The 21,984-nt window shown below is 41.7% G+C and overlaps 2 protein-coding genes across 3 annotated transcripts in view; one reads left to right on the top strand and one right to left on the bottom strand.

Annotated features, from left to right (window-relative positions):
- The first annotated feature begins 1,692 nt into the window (after positions 1–1,692).
- On the top strand, positions 1,693–14,078 carry PGPEP1L (pyroglutamyl-peptidase I like). The gene is made up of 5 exons (XM_074549197.1): positions 1,693–1,901; positions 4,483–4,535; positions 9,683–9,799; positions 10,260–10,489; positions 11,404–14,078. The coding sequence occupies exons 1-5, from the start codon at positions 1,814–1,816 to the stop codon at positions 11,591–11,593; spliced, it is 678 nt and encodes a 225-aa protein (XP_074405298.1). The 5' UTR covers positions 1,693–1,813; the 3' UTR covers positions 11,594–14,078.
- Positions 13,084–21,984, bottom strand: part of IGF1R (insulin like growth factor 1 receptor) — a 169,322-nt gene continuing 160,421 nt past the window's right edge. For both annotated transcript variants that reach the window (XM_074549195.1, XM_074549194.1), the window contains exon 21: positions 13,084–20,522. In XM_074549195.1, coding sequence (XP_074405296.1) covers positions 20,156–20,522 — 367 coding nt within the window. In that variant the 3' untranslated portion in view covers positions 13,084–20,155. The remainder of the gene's footprint in view (positions 20,523–21,984) is intronic.

Here is a 21,984-nt window from a genome sequence, read left to right as displayed (position 1 = left end):
TTCTCCCCCCCACTACAAATTTCTATCAGCTTCTTCATAAAGGCTTAGTGAATTAATCTTTGCTACTCTGTATTTCTTTTCTACTCCCTTTTGCCAGCTGTAAAAACTTTAAAAACTAGTACTACATTCCAAAAAGATCATATCAGTTGTTACAGAGTGCATGGAACTAATAGACTTACATCTCCCCTCTGGAAGAATATCTCATGAAATATCTAATATTTTACAGCATTCAAGCAATACTCTTCTTATATATATATGTATAAAGCAGCTCTCACATCCCAAAGAAAATAGAAATTCTCACTCTGGAAATTATTTAAGACTTTAAATCTTGCCTTATTCTTTACAAATTCTTTGTTCATTAGACCTCCCTGTACTTTGATTTTTTCTTAAAAAACCCAGCGCAAATCAAAAACAACTATGAGAAGACTGGTATGTCATTGCTCTGTTCAGAATTTTAGGAAGTGTTTTAATGACTGGTCAAGCATAAAAATTAATGGATAAGAGTCTTTGGCATAGGAGTGTGAAGGATTTTAAAAGTAATTCAGTGCTGCCAGTGGCAGATTCTGCCTTATTTAAAGCTGCAGAAAGCTCTGAAAGTTTCCTGTATTGGAAGCTCCTTCGGCCCCAACAGCCAGCAAAAGTTAATTCTGCAAGTTGTGTTAGTCAGGGGAAGAAATGGATGGTGGAATCAGAGTCTTTTAAATAAAGAGACTCCACACATCATTTTGTGTCTCAGCACAGGACAATTTAAATGACAGACACAGGTCATAGCTCCAAACCTCATTCAGCCACCACCCAACCCAAGGGATTTCTTCAGGGATTTTTCTTTTTTTTTCCCTAAGGTCTCACAATTACCAGCTCTCTTGAGATAATATAGTGGCTTTCTATTCTTAGCTTATTTCTCCCCTCCCTCTCTCTCTCTCTCTCACACACACACACACACACACACACACACACTTCCTACTCAAAACAAGACCCAGTGAAACCCTCTGCCCACATAGTTATAATTCCCAAGAGAACTTGCATATGCTTTTGTTTTGGGCAGTGACAATGTGCATATGTTTTGATTTCAGGCCCCCCCCATTGGCTCTCAGGCTCCACTTTAATGAAGACAGACCAGCTATTAAACTCACCAGTTTCAGCAAGCTACAACCCAGCTTCCAGAGTTCCTCTGACCTTGCAAGTTGGAGTGAGATTTTCTAACATGTTGCCTGTTAAAGGGTATTACGGAGTAAATGTTTTGGGTTAGCGAATACACACATTTTCCTGTTGGTGTTTGGTTTGAAAAGTCTACAGTGCTTGGACTCTTTCATAACAAGCCTGAGATCAGGATCAAGAGGAGTAAGTCAGATAAGTGCTGTGAAGAAGGACAGCAAAGTTACCTCTGAGCTTTAGTTAGTAAGGAGAAGTCCAAGAACAGTGGAAATGGACAGATAATTTTTTGTAGTTGTAATTCCTTGCCATTAAAGTGAGTTACAACTGCTAAAAACAGAATACCCACAGAGATATAATCAAACTGATTCAATTCACTTTCTGTTTACTTGCACATAAACAAGTGATGAAAAATCTTGCTGGATATTTTACAGGAAATTTTCTTAAGCTTTTCCTCTTCTTCCTAAATACTCCATACCTGGGAGAGGAAAGAGTTTGGGGCAGTCCCAGTCAGTCAGACTTCTATCTTTAATAGAGACGTAATCATTTTTGCTTTAAAAGTTACATGAGTCACAAATCATCCCTGTCATGTGAAGCCAGAGTCATCAGAGTTGGAAGAAAAAAGGTGCCCCAAATGAAGTTTGCCACAGATACCTGAATTATGATACTGCTTGGAACTGAAAGACAAGATTCCACCTCCTGGAGCACAGATATCATGGATTCAAATTCCAGCACGGTGGTGGTGACTGGTAAGATTTTTATTTCATTCTTTGAGCCAGAGATGGTATGCACGCATGCTTGATCTTTGTCATAAACAGTTTCCTGGAGGGAAAAAGAGTAGCAAATGGTCATACTAACATTTCCAAATGGAAAATAACTTGCTGTGCCTTCCTAAGAAAAATCAGATGCATGTCAGAGGAAACAGACTGCATTCTGCCCTCTTTACTGCCATCCAGTTGGGTTTGTTGTTCATTCTCTCATGTTTTAATCTTTGTTGACATTCTCTCTGATCCAAACCACATAGCTCAAGGCAGTGCAGGCTACTATTAGATAAAGCTTACCCAAAAGAAGCTCTGAAGCAAGAAAACCAGGTTGCATCACAATGTCATACAGTCAGTGTCCAGAATTAGAGCAGCACATGGCAACTTTCCGGGGCTCAGTTTCATGGCAAGGTAAGGGAGTTTTAAACAGGAGATGCTGCCTCATCACTGCTAAACGAAACCATCCCATTTAAATATACCAAAGGAACATGCCTGAACATGCAGCACAAGGGACCAAATTTGGAATTTCTCTTGCTGGCCCCAACTAGTGCAGCATCACAGAGTCAGAACCAGCAGCTCAGAGAGTGCTGAGCTTTAAAAGGTTAAAGCTCCTAAGGAATGCTGCTGCTCGCTGTTCCTCTTGTTGCCACTGGCTCATCTAAGGGCAATCATTACACATATCTTGACATGTGAGTTGCTGGATAATTTTCCACTGCAGGTCATCTGAGGATATAGGAACGAGGGTGAAGCTACATCAAAGAGATTTGCATCTTGCTGTTTTCAATTAAACACTTTTTTTTTTTTTTTGTTTTTTTGTTTAATAGCTGCAAGATGGGCAGAACTAGTCTAGCTTGCTCCAGCCCTAACTGCAGATGAGCTGGATGGGGGAGTGCGGGAAAGGGCAAGAGGTATTTGTTAACCTCCTAAAAGGCTGACAGTCTGGTTCTCTCCCATGATATTTATGGCACATACCCTTGTTGGGAACACTTCTTAGCACCCTGTTAGTTTTTTCCTCCCTTTAGATCACCATTTATGTCCAGAAATCTCCTTGGTCAAAAAGCTTTAGACTAGTTAAGATACATGTGCATCTTTAATCTACTACAGAGATTATCACAGCATGTCTCTGTCACATTTTCACCTGCTCAGAATATAAACCTGCTGGCAGGGAGCCCAGGTTATTATATGGAGCCCAGTCACATCCACCCAGTTACCTCTCCACATTGCTGCAGGTATTGCAGTAAAACTCTCATACAATTAGCTATTTTTCATAGCAATTTTATCCTAAGCAGTAGTTTCTAAGGGCCACCACTGACACAAGTGTTTCATTGTGAGCTACTTAATAACTTTATTATAATTCTGCAATTCTGCACACACAGGTACAGAAACTCCTACAACTACAGCTCCAAGATGGAGCAGGTGCCACCCGAATTTTGCTCTCAAAGCAGAGTGGGAATAATGAGGTTTATGTTTCCTGGAAATGTGAAATGAGCACCATTTTCTTTGTTCCCTCACCACAGGAGAAACTCAAACCTTGTCAAAAATATAAGCTTTTGATAACCTAAAAGAGAAAAGATGGAGCAGTTATGAAATAAATATTAACAAATTAAGAAATGCTTAAAGTCTAGCACTAATTAAGCTGTCACAAGCCTGCATTTAGGCTTAATTTTCTCTACATACAAGTAGCTTTCTCTGTGCAAAATGGCAATCATCTGCTGTCAAGTATTTACTTGTCCATTTAAGGATTTTAAATATTTAAGAGTTATAGCATTAAAACCATTTCACAAACTCATTTTCCTGACACCCAGTATCTAGGACTTAGCAACACTCTGGATTGAGAACATTAATTGAGATTAATAAAGATAGTGGGAGTTTTCCTTCAAACTTTTTAATGACAAAATGCCCATCTGCTCAAAATTAGGTCTTTTCCCTTTTTATAAAAAAAAAATCCTTTCACAAAAAAAGATGCATAAAATTGAATGTAATACCTGGGAGTCAAAGTGTTCTTTCCCCTTTTCTCCTCTCTTTTCCTGGGGGAAAAAGTGAAGACATTTTTCCCAGCATCACAAAAAAGCACAGTTTCCCAGACAGAAAACTAAGTTTTCATTACTTGCTATTAAAATAAATTTTACTCTTTCAAACATTTTCATTAAGTATGCATGTCTTAATCTTCATGAGCTTTAACAATAAGAATGATACATTAACTGTGACCCGGGAGTATTTAATACCATAACTTTTAGTAGTGGTATTTCTATGGATGATTAGCCTTCCCCAAAATTATCATTTACATGATCTGTCCTATTGGAGGTACATTTATCCAGCTCCAGTTAAGGCTCTCTCATAAGAAAGGCTTGACATGAATGAAGATTGCAGGATTAGTTCTTTTATCAGTGAATATACAAATTGAAAATACTGTTCCCTTAGTGTTACTAAAGCTAAATCCTATCTAAAAAACTCAACCTCCATAACCAAAAATAGGAAGATAAAAATCCAATATGTGTGTGCACACATCAACACCTAATCTGCAAGTGTAGAGTAAGCACAGGTTAAAATCACCTTTCTTTCTTTTCAGGTTTTGGTCCCTTCAGACAATACCTGGTTAATTCTAGCTGGGAAGCAGTGAAGGTAGGCATAAAAAGGAAAAAAATGAGGGAGGCATTTTATTTTTTAGCCATCCCAACACAAACTGGTCTTATGCTTTCCATTCCCTTTTCATGACTCATTAAACAGAATTGTGCCTCATGGAGCAGACACACAACATGGAACAAAGAGGATAATGCATTGAAATATTATTTTACTTGCTTTATTTTTGGAGCCATTTAGGCACTTTAAAATATTATTCTTCATTTTAAAAATTTATTTTTTCTTATGGTGCCTTTTCTACAACTATTGCATGTGCCACAGGTTATGTCTGTCTGTAGTAAACCATCATCTCTCCTATCACAGTTCATTTTATCCTGTGTGAGGTGATTTGCTTCTCACACAAGTGTAGCCTATTGAGTTCTCACTGCCTGCTTCAGGAACACAGAACCTAAATACTGCCAGCTCTGAGTGGGAGTTCACATTTCAGCTTTGGCTTCCACTTTCAAATGGCAGTGAATTCTGCAGTTAAATTGAAAACAAGGTCATTCGGAGGGGTTTTTTCCTCCATACACCTTGACCAGCAGTAATAAATCTCAGATGCAGTCTTGAAAATTCCTGCTTGTTTCCTAAATCCGTGTAGCAGAACAAATTTAGCTGGGGGATACAAAGGCATGGTTTGGATACCTGGCTTTCAGCATCAGCTGATTCATTCTCCCTGTCACAGACAGCAGCCTTTCCTGGAGCTCAGTTACTCTCATCAGGTACCTATGAACAGAGTTATTGTGAGAGGATCTTCCACATAAGTTTTTAGCAATCCCAAGGTAGAAAGGAGGTTACACAATGAAATCTGAAACTAGTGGGGGAACAGTCAAAGTAGTAAAATTAAATTGGAGCATTGGTCCAAAATATACAAGAAATGACAGATAATATTGGTAAAATGGAAAGTAGGACATGTAAAACAAACCAAGGGGGCTGTGTTCTATTATGAAGACTGAAATTAGTCCATACAATTTTTAATGCTTTTGGACAATGAAGTGAGAAAGTCAGCTATAGGAATGTATTAGTAATGACAGAAAGGTGATGGCTCTATAGGACTATAACCATAGTAGAAATTTTGGTGACAGCTACTGAATATCTGTTTTGAAACTGAAGTGCACTCAAGCCAAGATGATTGAAAAACAAAGAGCCAGTATGTTTTCCCAAAGACAAAAGCTATAGTAATTCCACCAAAACATACATATTTTCTATTCTAGCTTTGTTGAGTCAAGAATGCTGAGTGCAGCTTGGTGTTTGGTAGAATAAATCTATTGCCCCTTCCAGGTCTTGAGGGGTGTTATCCCTGTAGGCTAACAAGAAACAAAAATCCTTCTGTGATACCTTTCCACATCCCAGTCATGACAGGAGACCCATAAATTATCTTAACTCCAACTTGACATGTGCCCTAAACCACAAATATTTGTCAGTTGACAGTGTTCTTGCTCATTATTTCCTGATTCCTATTGGTTCTAATTTTGGGTGCAAGGTCATCCTCTTCTGGCTGAAAATAGAGCATATTCTTTATCTGCAATCTAAACAGCCTCGTGAGGACACACCGATGGGATGAGTTTTCTGTAACAATGCCATGAGCTGCCCATGCCAGGGACTTACATAACAAGGGCCACAGCATTCCCTAGCAAAACAGATGTCAGTCCTTGTACAGGGAGGAGAACAAATCCATTTCCCTCTGATGTGGCACCCTCTATGTGGAATTAATTTGTATTCAGACTGGGGATGCTGCTTTGGTTTCCTACTCCCCGGCAAAGGTGGTTAATTCAGGCAATTCAGAGAAATTTGCTGCAAATCTGGAAGCACTTTGAATTTCGATAGGCTTCTCCACAATAAATAGCAATCTCGTAGTATTGTTCCATTGGCCTCATTCAGGGGAGTAGCCCTATGATCTTCAGGAAGCTTATGTACATATATTAAAGATAGCACAATTTAGTATTTACATCTGGAAGTAATCCTGCCTTGGCTTGGGATACCTGCATAGATCACTGGAGTGACATAAAACCCTCCAGCCAAGTCTCTTTGCTGTGAACCACGCAAGTGTGCACTCAGATTCATCCTCAGCAACGTGCTGAGCAGCCAGAACAGACCTACTGAATGTGACTGGACATATGGCTGAATGCCTTTGTAGCATTACCCAGAACTATCCTAATTATTACCCCAAAATGAAGTAGGTGCTTATCAAAAGCCTGGATAGCACCCTCAGTGATGATGTAATGCTGATACACACAGCCTTAGAAGTTCACATCCCAGAAGGGTCCTCATACCAAAAGCCTCTGAAATCCTGTAAAAATATATTTAACAGTTCCAGTGTCCTAATTCCAAAGCAAAACCTCACTCTCCATACTCTTGAAATGGATCCTTGGCCAAAGAACCTTGCCCTGCTCTGAGCAATACTTGATCTTACACTCCACTGTTTCCTTAAGCTCCTCCACAAGGTGCTGCTGACGGGATCAGCTGTGCCAGTCCAACCTTTTTGCTGTGTCTCCTCCTGCAGAATGTCCTGTCTGCAGCTTGGCTGCAAAATGACCTTTCAGGGCACTCCACCATCAAGGTCAGAGTCCCCAGCTAATAGGGCACAAATGTAAGTTGAGTGACAACATTCATAGTAATTAAACTGTTAGTGCAAAGAACAGGTCACATTTCCAACTGCTTCTGGGAACTATGTCTGCTATCAGGAGATGAGGATCAGATCTCCCAGCACAGTTTTTCATCCTGCCACTGACCATGTGGTCTTTGGAAATCTGTCATTTAATCTGTCTCTCTCCCCTTCTGCTTTAGTTTCATCATCTGTGAAACCAAGACATTGCTATTTAGTGCCTTCATTTCTGTGTTGGAACTTTCTTACATCCCTGAAGTTTTAAGAAGGTTATCTACAGGATTAGAAAAAAACCCAACAACTTAAAACAACCAAAACCCCAAACCAAACACATAAACAAAACCCCACTAACCAGCCACACAAAACACCTTTGTTTGCAATGTACTTGCAGTCTGGTTGGGCCAACTGAAACCTGGTTTCCTTTCTGCACCAGCACGAGCAGTTCACAAAATTAACACACACACAACCTTCCCAGCAACCCAAACCAGTGAGAACTCAGGCAAACTCAGTGATGTTTTCCAGAGGTTTCTAGAAGTTCTAGCTATTTCCAACATACAGAGTTTCCAGTACCAACCTTAGCACAGCACTGTGCAAATCACTTCTCTTTGGACCAGAACACCAGTGGACCAGGACTATGACCACAACTCACAATAGCTCAAGGTCAGCAGCTGATAATGCTGGATTTCTTCTCCCTTCTAGAAGAACTTCCCAAGAAGGGATCTTCATGTTTTCTTTCTAACCACTTTTCCCACAAAACAGTCCTCCAAAACTCTTCTCCTTCAAAATTTCCTTTCCAGTTTCAACTACACAAGACAGGCACTTGTTTACTTAATTCACTTACCAGTGTGAGCTCTGGTTTCCATGTGCAGTTACCCTCCTCTAACCATCTTCAATCTCCCACCTTAAAAGCAAAATTGGTTCTGGTTAAGGCTGAGACAAGGAACAGCCTTTTTTTATTTTGCTCCATGTTTACACATCTGGTCTAACAGGGTGTAAGCCCATGGCTGGGATTGTTAGAGAACACAGAAACAGACATTATTGACAACACGCTGAAATTGCTTAGGACATAGAGAACCATCTTCCCTTGACACAAATTCTCAGCCATTTGCTATGGCCAGCTTCAGTCTGGTCCTGCACAACAGTATTTCTGTGTGATTCTGCCATGACAACTGGTGACAACAGAATGTCTTGACCCAGAGAGCACGAGAGGAGAGCAGCATTACAGCTGCCTCAGGGTCTCCACGTTCTGCACCAAAGTTAGGGGTAGTCGAGTCCTCTAAGCTTATAGTTTAAAAGAAAGACTCTCACTAAATGTAAAAATTAAAAATGCTTCGGAAAAGCAAATGCTAATTGTGAACCAGCTGGGGTTTTCTTGTGTGGAGGCTCAGGCACAGTACAGCATTCTTCAGCAGGATGATGCAATGGGCTCTCAAAGACTGTCAGCGCCCACAGGAAAAAAGGCTGGCACTGTTCTCCAAATGTGTTTACTTCCCTGCAGGCATTGTTTCCTTGCTTGTGTCAAATAGTTTATTGAGCACAGCTAATCAATGCTTCCGCTGACAAGAAAATTGGAACAGTTTATATAGGAAGCGAGTGGTGAAGGGCAGGTTTCCCAGAACTGTGGGCCTCATCCGCAGGGGTATCCTGAGTGAGAAACAAAAACCTGAGAAGTTGATGACACTGAATAGTTACAGATCTCCTGGGCCAATCAGACACCTCCACTTTTGCCTGTGCCCCCTTAAAACTTACCCCGTACCATCCTTTGGGAGTGGTTTACTCAAATGGAACAGGGATTTTCAGCCACCATTCTGCTTTTCTGGGACAGAGCTTCCCACTTCAGATGAATTCCTTCTGCACCCAGCCACTGCAGCTGCTTACCTTCTGCTGAGGCCTAGGCCTGCCTTGTTAGCCCTGTTCCAATGACAAAATCATTTCAAGTCACTTCCATGTGACATTCATTCTCCAGACCATCTTCCAACCAGCTGGCCAAGCTGCTGCTTTGAAAGGTGCCCTTGCTCCATTCACCTCAATTCTGGGCATAATTTTTTTCTTTGGGAAAATTGTGTGGAAACTCAACTGTACATAATTGACAGAGAAGTAACATCTCAGTGACATTTCCTTTTACTAGAAAAACATTCTACCAGATCTTTCAGAGAAACAGCTCTTACCTACAAATAGCAAAGCCTATTTAGATGCTTTCAGGGGTGGAGCTTTTCTGAGAGATGCTGCCTCATGGTTCCCCAGGGACCAGTCCCAAAGCAATAACCCCTCCCACCCACTGGAGGCTGAGCATCTCCTTGGAAAACACAACAATGGCTCCACATGGATAGATGTGACATTAGCAAACTGTTTAGCACATTTTAGTCTCTTCCAGTTAAAAGAGAGGGAGCAACAACAAAACAAATCTCATTGCAGACCAACAACAGGAACCATGGGCTAAGGTGTGGCTCTTTCAGGTGTTTCCTCAGTTGAATCAGCCCAGTTTGTTTATCAGTCAGAAATCCAATGCTCCTTCATGTCTTTGGTGGCTTTTTTGTAAACACAGGAGCTGTCCAAGAGAGGCCTTGGTGAAAACATTGATCTCCGGATCATGCAGCTGCCAGTGGTTTACCAAAAAGCAAAGGAGCAAGTCTGCAAGATATGGACAACTCTTCAGCCACTGGTGGGTAATGATGAAGTTAAACAATCTCCTCCCCTCCCCTGAATACAATTAAAAAATCACCAAGGGAGTATTGCAAAACATCAAACAACTCTGGAAAGTGACTGTTGAAACTGCGATCAAGGTTCCAAGCTGAAATTCGGAGCACACACTAATTAGCATGCTGGTTTAACCCTGTACCAGTTAAACAGCATAACTGATGCTGAACAAAGGAAAGGAAAATATCTACCACAAACTGCAAAAAAGGTACTGCTGCTCTGCAGTCCTGACTAGACTCAACAAAAACTAAAGCCTAATTTCGTTCTCATTTATTACACCTTATCAAAGTTTTCTTTAGACATGAGCAAGGCTCCCCACCTTCAAGCCAGTAACTCACATAATGCTTGGACCTTTTGCATCACATGTTTTTAAAAGCAGGTCTCATTTTTAATTTCCTGTTATTCACTCTGGTGGGAAAAACCAGCTTACAGTTCACGTTGGGCTGGCTTCGTCCACCACAGCACTCATCATCCTGGAGCAGTGTGGGAAGAACAAAGGCTACCAGGAGAGGGATGCTCGTGGCTTTCACCCAGAAGGTGCCTGCTGCGTGCTAGATGGCCCAGAAAAGATTGAATCTACAATTAATATGAAGACTCTCTGGAAAAACGTCTCCGTGGAAGGGATTGATATCATCCTTTCCAGAGATGCAGGAAGGTAAACATCGCGTATCAGGGGCTCACAAAAACAACTCAATCTGCTCATCTAACCCTGGAGAATCTTTGCCATGAGCTCTCCTCCAATCAAAATCACTCCAAAGCAAATTCTTTAAGGGGCACAAGTATGAAACTGGGATGATTTTAAATTTGATGTAAAGCAGCCTTCATGAAAAGCTACAGCCAGTAGATATTTTTCCATAGATTTGTAAATTCCAAAAGAAACAAGTTCCAACATAGCACACCCTGTGATGAGTAACTCCAGTAAACCTCAGCTATTTAGAGCCTGAAAGCAATACAGACTAGTAGCAGATTTTAATCTATTTTTCTCAACTGGGAGGGATACAAAATGTAAATAGATACACTGGAGAACAGCAATTACAGGTACTGTTAGAACCAGGCCTGTGATATCATTATGTATTCCAGTAGCACTGAAGCAATTTTCTACTATGGTAGTCTTCACTGGAAAGGAAAACAAACCAGTAATTTTATTTTAAATAAAAATCAGCTAATATTGGCCCTTAAATTCAAGATTTGCACCTGAATTTTAAAAGGTGGAATGATCAGAAAAATCTTTTCAGAGATTTTATAACTTAGACAAAAACTGTGTTACATGGTTGTAATTTCCAGCAGGGTGTGTTACCTTTCCCACCCCACAAGAATGTCTTGTGATTTTATTTTTTTTTTATTTAAAGTTCTTTGTGGGTGGGTGTCTGAGAAACCAAACCATCAGATAAGCAACATTTGTTTCTCAAACTTGGTTTATTTCAGCATTTCCTTTATTCACTAAGCAAATATGTTCTTAATAATTTCATAAGCCAGATCTGGTTTGGCTACTTAAAATATTTAAATTTAATCAAGGTTTACTGAGCCTTAATTCAGGTTCCTGGTTTTGTTTTGTTCTTAATATTGCAGGTACATGTGTGATTACACCTACTACACTTCTCTGTATTATGGCAATGGAAGAGCTGCTTTCATCCACGTTCCTCCATTATCTGAGTCGGTAACAGCAGAATTTCTAGGAAAAGCATTACAGACCATTATCTTAGCAATGTTGGAACAGTGTGGGGAACAGAGAGAGATGGATCACAGAGGGAAAAAATGAGGATTTCTTAGAATGCAATTCCTTACCTCTGAAATGAAGCAGATTTAATGATTATTTAAAACTCACACACAAAGGATTTTCTAGCCCACGTTACTTTCAGTGAAATTTGCTTGCAAAACCCAACCAACCATTTGCATCTCTTAGAAAGGGCTTGAGGGGAAAAAATCCAAGTGATTGGTGGTTCATATTGCTAACAATAAAGTTGTTCAGATTTCAGAAATTGTGAAACTGGATTGAAAACATTTTAGGATGCTTAATCCTGGTTCTGTTGGTTAGAAAAAAACATCAATAAAGACTTGCTGACCCCAGATGGATGCTTGCAGCTGTAAGGACTCAGCATGGGATGGACATAACAGAGATCCTCTTTAGCCCCTGTCTGAGTCCAGAGTTCAGCCCATAAAAAATTTGGGTATGGGGGAAATCAAAACACACTTGGCAATTCTGGTGTGGGAAGTTTTACAGTTCTCTCTTACTGACCTGCTGTGGATGCTGCTTTCCACATTAGCAACAGGTTCTGATCCAGAGTGAACACAGAAAACTGGAAACCAGCAGGATCTATAATGCTGTTGTCGGTAACTTGCATTTCAACCCACAGCAGCCACTTTCCCCAAATTCTCAGTGCCTGTCCCAAGGGGAAAACCCCATTTTCCTTCCACAGAGCACAGCCCAAAGGCAAATCCAAGAGCTAACCTGTCCCAAGAGAGGCAATCCTGAAGCACTGCCCTGTGGAGAGGGTTCCCCACAGAACAGGCACCAAAGGAGATCCCAAATTGTAAAACATGGGAGCAGATCCTCCCCATCTCAAAGAGCTCCTTACAGAAGTGCTGGGTACCACAGAGGGTCACAGCACTGCCTTCAGCACACAGGAAATGTCCACGCTCTCCTCTGAAACCCTGCTGCGAGGACACAAGGACAAGATTAAATCAGTCAGGAACAGCACAGCAGCAGCATAATCTGGACACCTGGGATTTCCTGAGGGAAACAAAAGCCTGTTCCTCAAGCACCATCAGTAGAGAGGACAAGAGACAAACACACCAGCACAGGCTGGGGCATCAGGCCACCTCTGAGCCCTGTTTTAGTCAACACCTCGCTGCCAAGAGTCTGAGGAACTGGAAATGCCAAGACAATGCTGGTTTTCTGGCCACTGTCCTTTCCAGTGTTACAGAAAGCTGAAAACCAGGTACTGGCTGGCTGAATGCCTCACATGGGGATTGCTCTGCAGGTAAATAAAAACTAACAATGCTCACCTTATTCACAGGAACCGCCTCGTGCAAACTGCTCAAATCTCAGCCATGAAGGATCCAAAAGCTCAGTGTCTCTGGATGAAAATGCTTTTGATTTCAATCAAACAATGGCAGTACTGACTCCTATTAAGAGTAGCTCAATTAGATGCAGCCAAAAGGGCAGTGGAAGACCAGAGCAGCTTTGCTCCGAGTTTTCTAACCTGTATTCGCTTTGCATAAGGAGCAACAAAATCAGAAACAAACAAATGCATACAGAATTCTTTTATTTAACTTAAATCATGTAGTACTGAAACTACTAGAAAAAAGCAGAGTAAGAGAAACTAAAGGAGCCTTAGCTTCAGCCATTCAAAATAGACAAAGTTTCTTCTTTTCATAATGTAAAGAATCCCGAGTATATCGCAATAACAGGAATAAATTCTTACAACAGAATATACAAAAACATTTTGAAATTTTTTTATCTACTGATTCATTTTAATATAAACACAGGAATTTCTTTAGGAATAATTTATACACAGCAAGTCTTTTAATGTAATAAATTGGCCATGTTATTGTTTAATTTTCTCTTTAAAAAATTTAAACAAGAAAAATTGGAAAATGTATTTGCAACTGCATCCATTCCTTAGCACTTTCTAGTTTTTTGTCCCAGAGGTAGACAAACTCTGGCCAATCCTTTCATCTCAAACCTCACTGGTTCAGAAAACAGAAGAAGAGAAAGGTGTCCCTGTCCACAGCAGAGAGGTTGGATCTTCAAGATTTTTAAATAACAATAAATAGGGACCCTCCCTTGCTCATTTCAACAAAGCTTCCAATGGTGCCCTACAGCTTTACACAAGCATTTAAAAGTGATAAGAAATTTGCAAAGAACTCTTCAATAGTAATTACCAAAGCCACCTTCCCTCTTTCCCTGATGCAGTGGCATCCTTCAGAGCAGGTGCTGAGCAGCCCCGGGAGCCTGGGGAGCAGCAAACCCCGCTCTGCTTCCCTGACCAGTGAGGCTCCTGTCATCCATGAAGGTAACTGCCCTGGACAGCAAAGTGAAATGACCACGTAAGAGGATCCCACCCCAACCAGAGGGCTCTGGAAGACCAGGATACTGAAGATACAGAACATTTTCCCACCTCCTTTACTCACTCGCTGTATACTGGGTCACAAAGCTTGGGCGGGACAGGGGAGAGGGACAAGCCATGAACTGGACAAGTCAGCGATTCCTTTTTGGCATATTGTAAAGCTAACTAGTAACTGGTACCATGGAAAAACTGATCACAGACAGACACACCCACACACGGACACAGAAAAGTGCCCTTAAATTATATTTTAGGCATTTATAAACTACAAACATTTTATAAAATTATTCTATGTACTTACAAAACGCAATGAAACATTTAGTTAGTTCTTGTAAACCAGATCTTCGTCAACTGACTACCCGTAATCTACTGGACTTGAAGCCCTATTGAAAATGCTAATTAATGGTTACTAATCAACAGAACGCATACCCAAAAAAATATATATGAGCACACACGCATATGCACACACACAAACTAGTGAAGTCCTAAGGTACTTGCAGAACAGGCCGACTGCAGGCGAGACCGATCCGTACAGGCTGATGATCAACCACTGCCACACTCCTGGTAAGGAATTTACTGCTCCAGCTGCAAAGTCCAGAGGTTCATTTACAAGTACCAACAACCACAATTGGGACACCTGAGCGCTGCTGCTGTCCCACAGATTAAGCTCAGGATACTACCTCAAACTTCTGCCAAGCCCTGTGTCTCTGTAAATCCCCACTGCTGCGTCCTTTGTTGTCAGGTGTCTCCCCACAAACTCCTCCGTGCTGACTGACCCAGCTGCTCCATGTCAGAGGCTGTTCAGCACCTCTGAATGAGGAGTCCTTCAAAGCCCTCCTGTCTACTTGAGTTCTGTATCTTCAGCACCCCTGGCCACTTGTGTTGTTTCTACACATCATTCTTCAATCCTTGTCTGCACATCTACTCATGGGTTAAGTTGCAATATCTGGCTTTATCACTGGTTAGTAGGAGTGGATCCCTTGCACCTTCCTCCACTGTTGTTCAGCCCAGTGATTGAATACACGGTTGACAAACAAAATAAGAATAACAGGAAACAAGTGTTACTTGTACTAATGGAATGAAAAGGGTTTAAATATATATATATATCTATATTATAGATATACATATGCAGATATATATATGTATATATAGATATATATGTATGGAGTTACACCAACAATAGGAGTGTTGTTCACTTAGACTTGGATTGAACCCAACAGCTCTCAGCAGTTCCCAGAGGGCCTGACAGCAGCCCCCTCTGGTCACCAGTCATCCTGGGCAAACTGGGCTTCCTTTCCTTTGTTTTAGGAGACCAAGAGGAGCATCAGTGCACCTGGACCCACACAGCACTTGGCAGCACCTGGGAGGAGCAGGGGCATCACACAGGGTGGCTCCACACCTTGCGCCGTGCTCAGCTGCTGCCTGTGGTTTATCGTCCCTCCAAGGAGCACCTGATTTAGTGCCACAGCTGTGTCTGCACAGCAATTGTGTTCCCTGCAAGCACACCAGCTCCTCTGCCAGGGCACCCTGCAGTGCCACTCAGGAGGGACCCAGGCCGAGCCCTGCAGTCCCTGCTCCCCTCGGCAACGCCAGCTCCTGTCCCACCGCACCGGGACACCCTGCTGCCATTCCTCAAATGCTGCTTTTCAGGGCTGGGTGGGCTTTTGTGTTTAATTTATAAACAAACTGGATTACTTTAACTTTATTCAAACATAGCTGAAGTTCTAAATAAATTTTCCATACCAGACAAGCCAGTGGTCTCAGGGAAGAACAACATTACAAACCATATTATGACTCTATCAAGCCAACATTAATTCTCAGTTGTTCACATGCACAAACAACTCGATTTACTGTCCAAGGGAAGTCTGCATGAAAAACCCATGTGAATAAAGCTATTCAAAATGCACAAAACACAACAAAAAAAGCTATGGAAACAAACAGAACAAAAAAGGAATTAAGCTTGAATTGCAAACACAGAATGCAATGGTATCATGAAGGTGGTTTGGTCCAGGAGAGCTGACTGCCATCACACACGGACACGAGGCCTCGTGGCTGTCTTCTACTGAAGTGCTTTTTGAAATGCTTCTTGTGATGCTACGTCATTAGTGTTTCTTCCTAATGCGTTGTAAAACCACCTACGTACAATTCTACAAACCAGAAACTCGGACAGTTTTAACAAAACCCTCCTAGCCAGCTGAAAGATCTGAGGATCTCCAGTTGCGGTAATCAATATGTGCAAGGGAGGGGAACAGCCACTGCACCCAAAGGTCACTTGAACATCAAACATGGAAAACCAAACGAGTAATAGCGAAAACTTCCAATTTTGCTGGTTTCTCAGGACTAGGGAGAAACGCTCCCTCCAAAGACAAACTGTAGTAGTTAACCACAGCACTGTGTATCCAAGAGGTTGGGTACAACTCCAAGTAGCCAAGCACCACATTACTCAGATACCACAACCAACACCTGCACGAACAGCTGCCAGAGCTGGAAAAAAGGAAACATTATACAGCAAGCTGATGGCAAGCTTATGTTAGTCCTGTGTGCTTGTAAACCAGTTACACGCTGTCAGAGGGCAGTTAAAATTTGATGGCTGGTCCATCAGAATCCACAGTTGTAATGCGTATAAACAGGGGAAGAAAAGGGAACTGACTTTTAACTGGCACATTAAAAGAAATCAATTCAATGTTAGTTTTGAAAGAAAAAAAAAAAATAAAAAATCAGTGCTCTCATCAAACAGAAGCAGCAAAGACCAAAGCAGTAAATTTGATGTAGCAGCCAGTGACAGGTTTTGGTCAAGAAAGCAATGCCATCCCATATGAGCCAATTTATTTTTGGGTTCTGATTCAGCCAAATATCTTTTTGATGCTTGTGACATCTGAGCAAGAACTGGCAGGAATGACTTAGTCCATTCTACAGGACAAACAGAAAGAACATTCCCTTTAGTATTTCTTCTGGACCTTCAAACATTGTAAACATTTGATTTCTGTAACAGATTTCGGGAAATACTCACAATTTGAAGTTCCCATATCAGGTCAGCTGCATTTCCACTCCTCCAAACACGCAGCGTTTTGCTGCTGACCCAAGGGCTGCTGTGACAGCACATTAAAAAGCCTCTGTGTTTCCTTAAAGAATGGTCACCCTAATCACACAACTCTTGGATTTCTCCTCACAACAACAAATTTTAAGAAATCGGAGAAACCCCTTGGAATTGAGGCAAATATTCTGAGGTGACCCTCTGTGACAGGCAGTGACTGTTCCCCTCCAGAACCTAGAGCATGTGGTATATGGAGTGAGAGGTTACCAGTATCAACGGCATTTATTGGCTGCTGAGAAATGTGAGATGTATTTTTTTTTATATACACACATATAAAAAAATAAGAGTGAGGTAGATAAATGTTTGAAAAAAAAAAATCAAAAACTGTCCCCCTGTCATACTCTAAAACCCTTATCTCAGTATTTAAATTCATTATGGGGCATCTCTACAGTGATTTAAACTGATATCACAAAAATAAATAAAAAATCCTACATAGAATACCTTCTTAATTAACTTTTTTGTCTTTTTCATTTTCAAAAGGGAAAAAATAACTATGGGACAGAGGCAAGAGAAGATAATGGGACCTAAACTACACAAGCAAAAAGCACTACAAACTTTTAAAAATCTCCAGTCAAAACTAGCAATCAGTATAATTTTTCTCATTGTTCTTACTCAAAACATTTGAACGTTTCCATCCCAGAACCACCTCTTCCTGCCATCGTTTGGTTGGATCAGTGCTAAACAAAGGCCTAGACTGGAACTAAGGTAAGATGAGCAACTGCTGTCGACTTCCTGACGGCCCCTCCTTCCCCTCTCACCAAGGCTTCTGCAACTGAACAAACAAGCTCACTCGTCTTCTTTTGTTCTGAGGTTTGGTCTGCGATTTAAGCCACAAGCTTGGACTTGTACAGGTTTCCATAGCTGCCAACACTTCACTGTTTGCCAGCCCAGCCGCCGGCCCCAGCTCTGAGCTTCCCACCAGCCCCACGGGAAGGGCGCGGGGGCTCCCCTTTGCCTGGGGTGGTTTTCTTCACCAGGGCTGGGAAAAGCAGCCCAGGTGCCCTCCAGGAGGGCTTCCCCATCAGGAAGGTGAAGAGCTGGGGTTGGCTGGAGCCAGGTGATCGATGGCCACCTTAGGAATGCCTGGCATCGCCAGCTGCACCTGGCACAGCTCTCGTTCACAGGGTGGAAGGGTTAAAAGAATCTTTTTAAGGATCAGTGACCCAAAAGCCTGGTGTCTGCTGTTGTACCCAACTAATAATTTAAAAAGAATACATGTGTGTGTGTGTGTGTGTGTGTCTGTGTGGGGACGGGCGGGTGGATGTGTGAACAAGCGGGGAGGGCAGGAGGGGTGGGACCCTTGTACAACAATGAATATAAACACTGAACAAGGATGTACTAAATAGTTAACCTTTTGTTTCTGACCTGAGTTTGTATCACGCCTTGCACTGTAAGAGACTCGTGTGCTGTCTGGGTAGAGGTTAGTGGGAAGGAAGGAAAACTGGGCTTAAAAACACCACACCACAGCACTGCCAGAGTGTTCCTGTGCGGGGTGTCCCTTCTTTCTCCTCGTCCCCCTCCAAAGCCCCGTAGCCCACACAGCCAAGATGTTGTAAAAGAACTAATGGGAAGAAAAATAAAATTTAAAAAAAAATTAAAAAAAAAAAAAAAGGAGGAAATGTATTTATAAAAAGGCATTAAACAGTTCATGGCAAATCATATGAAAGGTTATCAGTTACTGGGAAGGAGGAAGTAAAAGTTACACACTATAGTACAAAGCATAAGAAAATTTGTTGAAGTGGAAGGGAAGGGAAGGAGGGCAGACCTGAAGGTTTTCATAGATTAAATCCACAAAGATAAAGAACAAAAAAAATAGCAGCTTTTTTCTGTACAGACATATAGATGAGTATCTGAACCGTAAGAAAGTTATAAAAGTGACACAAAAGACAATGTGTATGCAAATGATCCATGGTCTAACATAGAACTGCAAGACCCTTCGAGAAGTCTTAATAATAAAGAGTAAAGGTCAACAAAGCATCGTATACTTGAATCCGGTTACTGCTTTTTTGTGTCTTCTCCAATTTATGTTCCTAGGTGTTTTTTCCTTGCAAGCCTGGGAAGGAAGGCAGGCTGCAACGATGGAGATCTCGGCCGCTCATTCTCAGCTTTTTCGTAACTCATTTTTGGCGGGCGGTTGACTTTTTTGTACGAAATGCACGCGTGTTTGTTTAGCTCACCACTGCCAGTTTTGTCCAGAATTCACTGGGATGGGGACAGGGGTGGAGGGAGGGCTGGTTCTTTACCCCATCCCTTTTATCTTCTCCATCACAAGAAAAGAAAAATAAAAATCACATTTTGTCCAGTTTTGAAAGAAGATCTAGACAATTTGACTTTTTTTAAATTTTCTTTTTTTTTTTTAAATACCAGTGCATGACTGAATAGAACATATTGGTCAGGATCTGTTTTGAACAGAGCAGTTGATTACTGTGCTCCTTCCATGACTACAAAAAAACACAAAAGAAAGCAAAAAAACAAACGAAAACAAAAAACAAAGAGTTCATTTTTTTGGCAAAATTTGGCAGCGTTGAAAATGGTAACAGCCTTGGACGAATGATGGCCCTTTTTTATTCTTTTACATGTTCCTAAAAAGATTAAAGAGCAACATTAAAAATCCAGTCTTTTTTAGTTTAGGGTTTTTTTGTGTGTGGTTTTTTTGTTTGTTTGTGGTTTTTTGTTTGTGTTTTTTTTTTATAAAGACCTACAGTGTTAGGCAGGTGCTTGCAGGGGTACCGGGAACCACCTGGCCAGCAATATCTTTGATCTGATAAAAGTGCTGTACGGTTGAACTTGCACGCAGATATGTTTCCCATTATGAAGCAAAGAGACAGAAAGAAAGAGAAAGAAGAGAGAGAAGAGAGGAGAGAGAGAGACATCAGATCTCAAGTTTTCTGTTGCTATTAAGTGTTAACATTTAAGAGTTTTAAAAGGCCAACTGTGTGCCCCATGACTGGAGTCCTTGACTGAAACAAACATCTGCTTGCATATTGAAAAAAAAAAAAGAAAAAGACGGTAACTTGTTTACTGAAAAAAGGGTTCTCCCAAGTGCAGCTATGGCAGTTCTGAAGATCCACTGAGGTACAGTAGGCTTTTGAATATATTGTGATTTTCTTTCTTTCTTCCCCCAATGCCTGTGTTTGTGTGTGTTTTGCTCCTGCGAGGATCAGCAGGCCGAGGACTGGGGCAGCGGCAGCGCGCGCTCGTTCTTGCGGCCGCCGTTCATGTGCGCGTACGGCTGCCGCTCCTCGAAGCTGGCGCGCAGCACCACCACGCCGGGGCCGTTCTCGGCCTTGTGTCCTGAGTGCTTGTCACTGGGCTGCAGGGTGGAGGAGGGGTCTAAAGGAATGCTCTCCATGTTCTCAGTCTCCAGGTCAAGCTCCTCTGTGTCCGGAGGCTTGTTCTCTTCACTGTAGAAGAAGGAGACCTCTTTGAAGGCTGGGTCCAGCTCGTCTTTGATGCTACCGATGATTTCCAGGAAGGAGGGTCTCATTTTGGGGTTGTACTGCCAGCACATGCGCATCAGTTCGAACCTGGGCAGGGAACACACAGGAGAGACGTTTACTGAGGGCTTCAGAGCCATGACTGGGTCAGACCACAAGTTTTAGAGAATCATTCCATCCCCAGGGAAGGCAAAGTGACAGAACTTGCACAGGCCGAGATCCCCAGGGTTGTGGGTTCAACACCCATAACTCGTCATTTGCTTAAGAGTTGGACTTGATGATCCTGGTGGGTCCCCTGCAGCTCACAAGATGCTGTCAATCTGTGTCACATTTCCACCTTCCTCTCATCACCCATTTACTCCCAACACCACCTACCTCACCTTTCCTGCTCCCTCCCCTGCACCTGCCCACACCTCCTGTCTCGTGGGTACCTGACATCCAGAACCACTGCATACTTTTATTCTGGCTTGGTATTTCTCTTTTTCCTCTAAATTACTCTGTGCTTACTCAGCCATAAGCTACATAATTCCACCTCTTGGAGTATCTTTTTCAAACAACTCATCCCACCCCATCAATACTGACTTGGAAAAAAAATTAAAATAGGAAATACACACAAGGTAAAGCACTGCCTTTTTCCCCTGAAAGAAGAAAATTACATTAAAATTAATTGTAATCCCCAGTGGACATTTGCCAATCTCAAAGACATTCTCTAATCTTTTTATTTTAAAATTAGGTTGTTTTCATTTACGGCCAGGGATGCATTAATATTTTACAGAGTGTGAGATCATCTGCTTAAGCACATCCATGATTAGATCTGTACAATGTCCCATGCTGGCAAAACAAAACCACAAAATGAAACTGTAATACAGACATAATGAAAACAGCATTTTCATGACACAGCAAAATTGGATATTCCCAGGAGATCGCCCTGAGCTTTAAACATAACACAAGAAAGGATTTCACCGTCTGTGAAGGTGGAATAGGGATGTCTTCTGTTAACACAGCACAGTAATAGGACAAATTTAAATAAGAAAAGAAAGATTAGCATTAATTCTTCCAGCCAACCCTCTGTGTACACAGTGCTCAGAGGAACACGCTGTGTGGAGGAAGTCACTGCTGGCCAAAACTACTACTCTGTGCTAGAGTAAGAATGGATCTAAAAATAAAATAAAGCCAAGAAAGATCTCTCAGTTAAGGTAATGCCTGTCTCTGACTCACCTGCCAGCACTGGGACCTGCAGCCCCATCAGACCCCCTTGGCTTGCTGGGGTTTATTTCCCACCTCTGCCAGCCTTCCCTTAAGCCAGGTCACCTGAACTTTTAGCTTCAATTCTAGAGAACAACAACACCGTATTTCCAACTCACACAGATTTTCAGAGTGCAAACAAGCAATTGTATTTGATCTTTTCATTAGCTCTTACTGCGTTGTGCCCTCAGTTGACCAGATCTCTGCATCAGTGTGGAAAAAAATTATTTTTAAATTAAACAGAGAAAAACAAACAAATTCACTCTCTTTTTGTATAGGACCTAAGTTCATCCCCGAGTAATGTTCC

Source organism: Zonotrichia albicollis, chromosome 11 (genome assembly GCF_047830755.1).
Source record: "Zonotrichia albicollis isolate bZonAlb1 chromosome 11, bZonAlb1.hap1, whole genome shotgun sequence".
Classification (NCBI taxonomy): Eukaryota; Metazoa; Chordata; class Aves; order Passeriformes; family Passerellidae; genus Zonotrichia; species Zonotrichia albicollis.
The sequence above is the reverse complement of the archived record's forward strand: the minus strand, read 5'-3'. Positions and strand labels throughout refer to the sequence as shown.

What these genes read in the sequence shown, in the direction of transcription:
- PGPEP1L (XM_074549197.1), top strand. Translation starts at nt 1,814, where the DNA reads ATGATACTGCTTGGAACTGAAAGACAAGATTCCACCTCCTGGAGCACA. An exon ending in CAGCACGGTGGTGGTGACTG is followed by an intron (nt 1,902 to 4,482) that starts GTAAGATTTTTA and finishes CTTTCTTTTCAG; the next exon opens with GTTTTGGTCCCTTCAGACAA. An exon ending in CTAGCTGGGAAGCAGTGAAG is followed by an intron (nt 4,536 to 9,682) that starts GTAGGCATAAAA and finishes TTGTAAACACAG; the next exon opens with GAGCTGTCCAAGAGAGGCCT.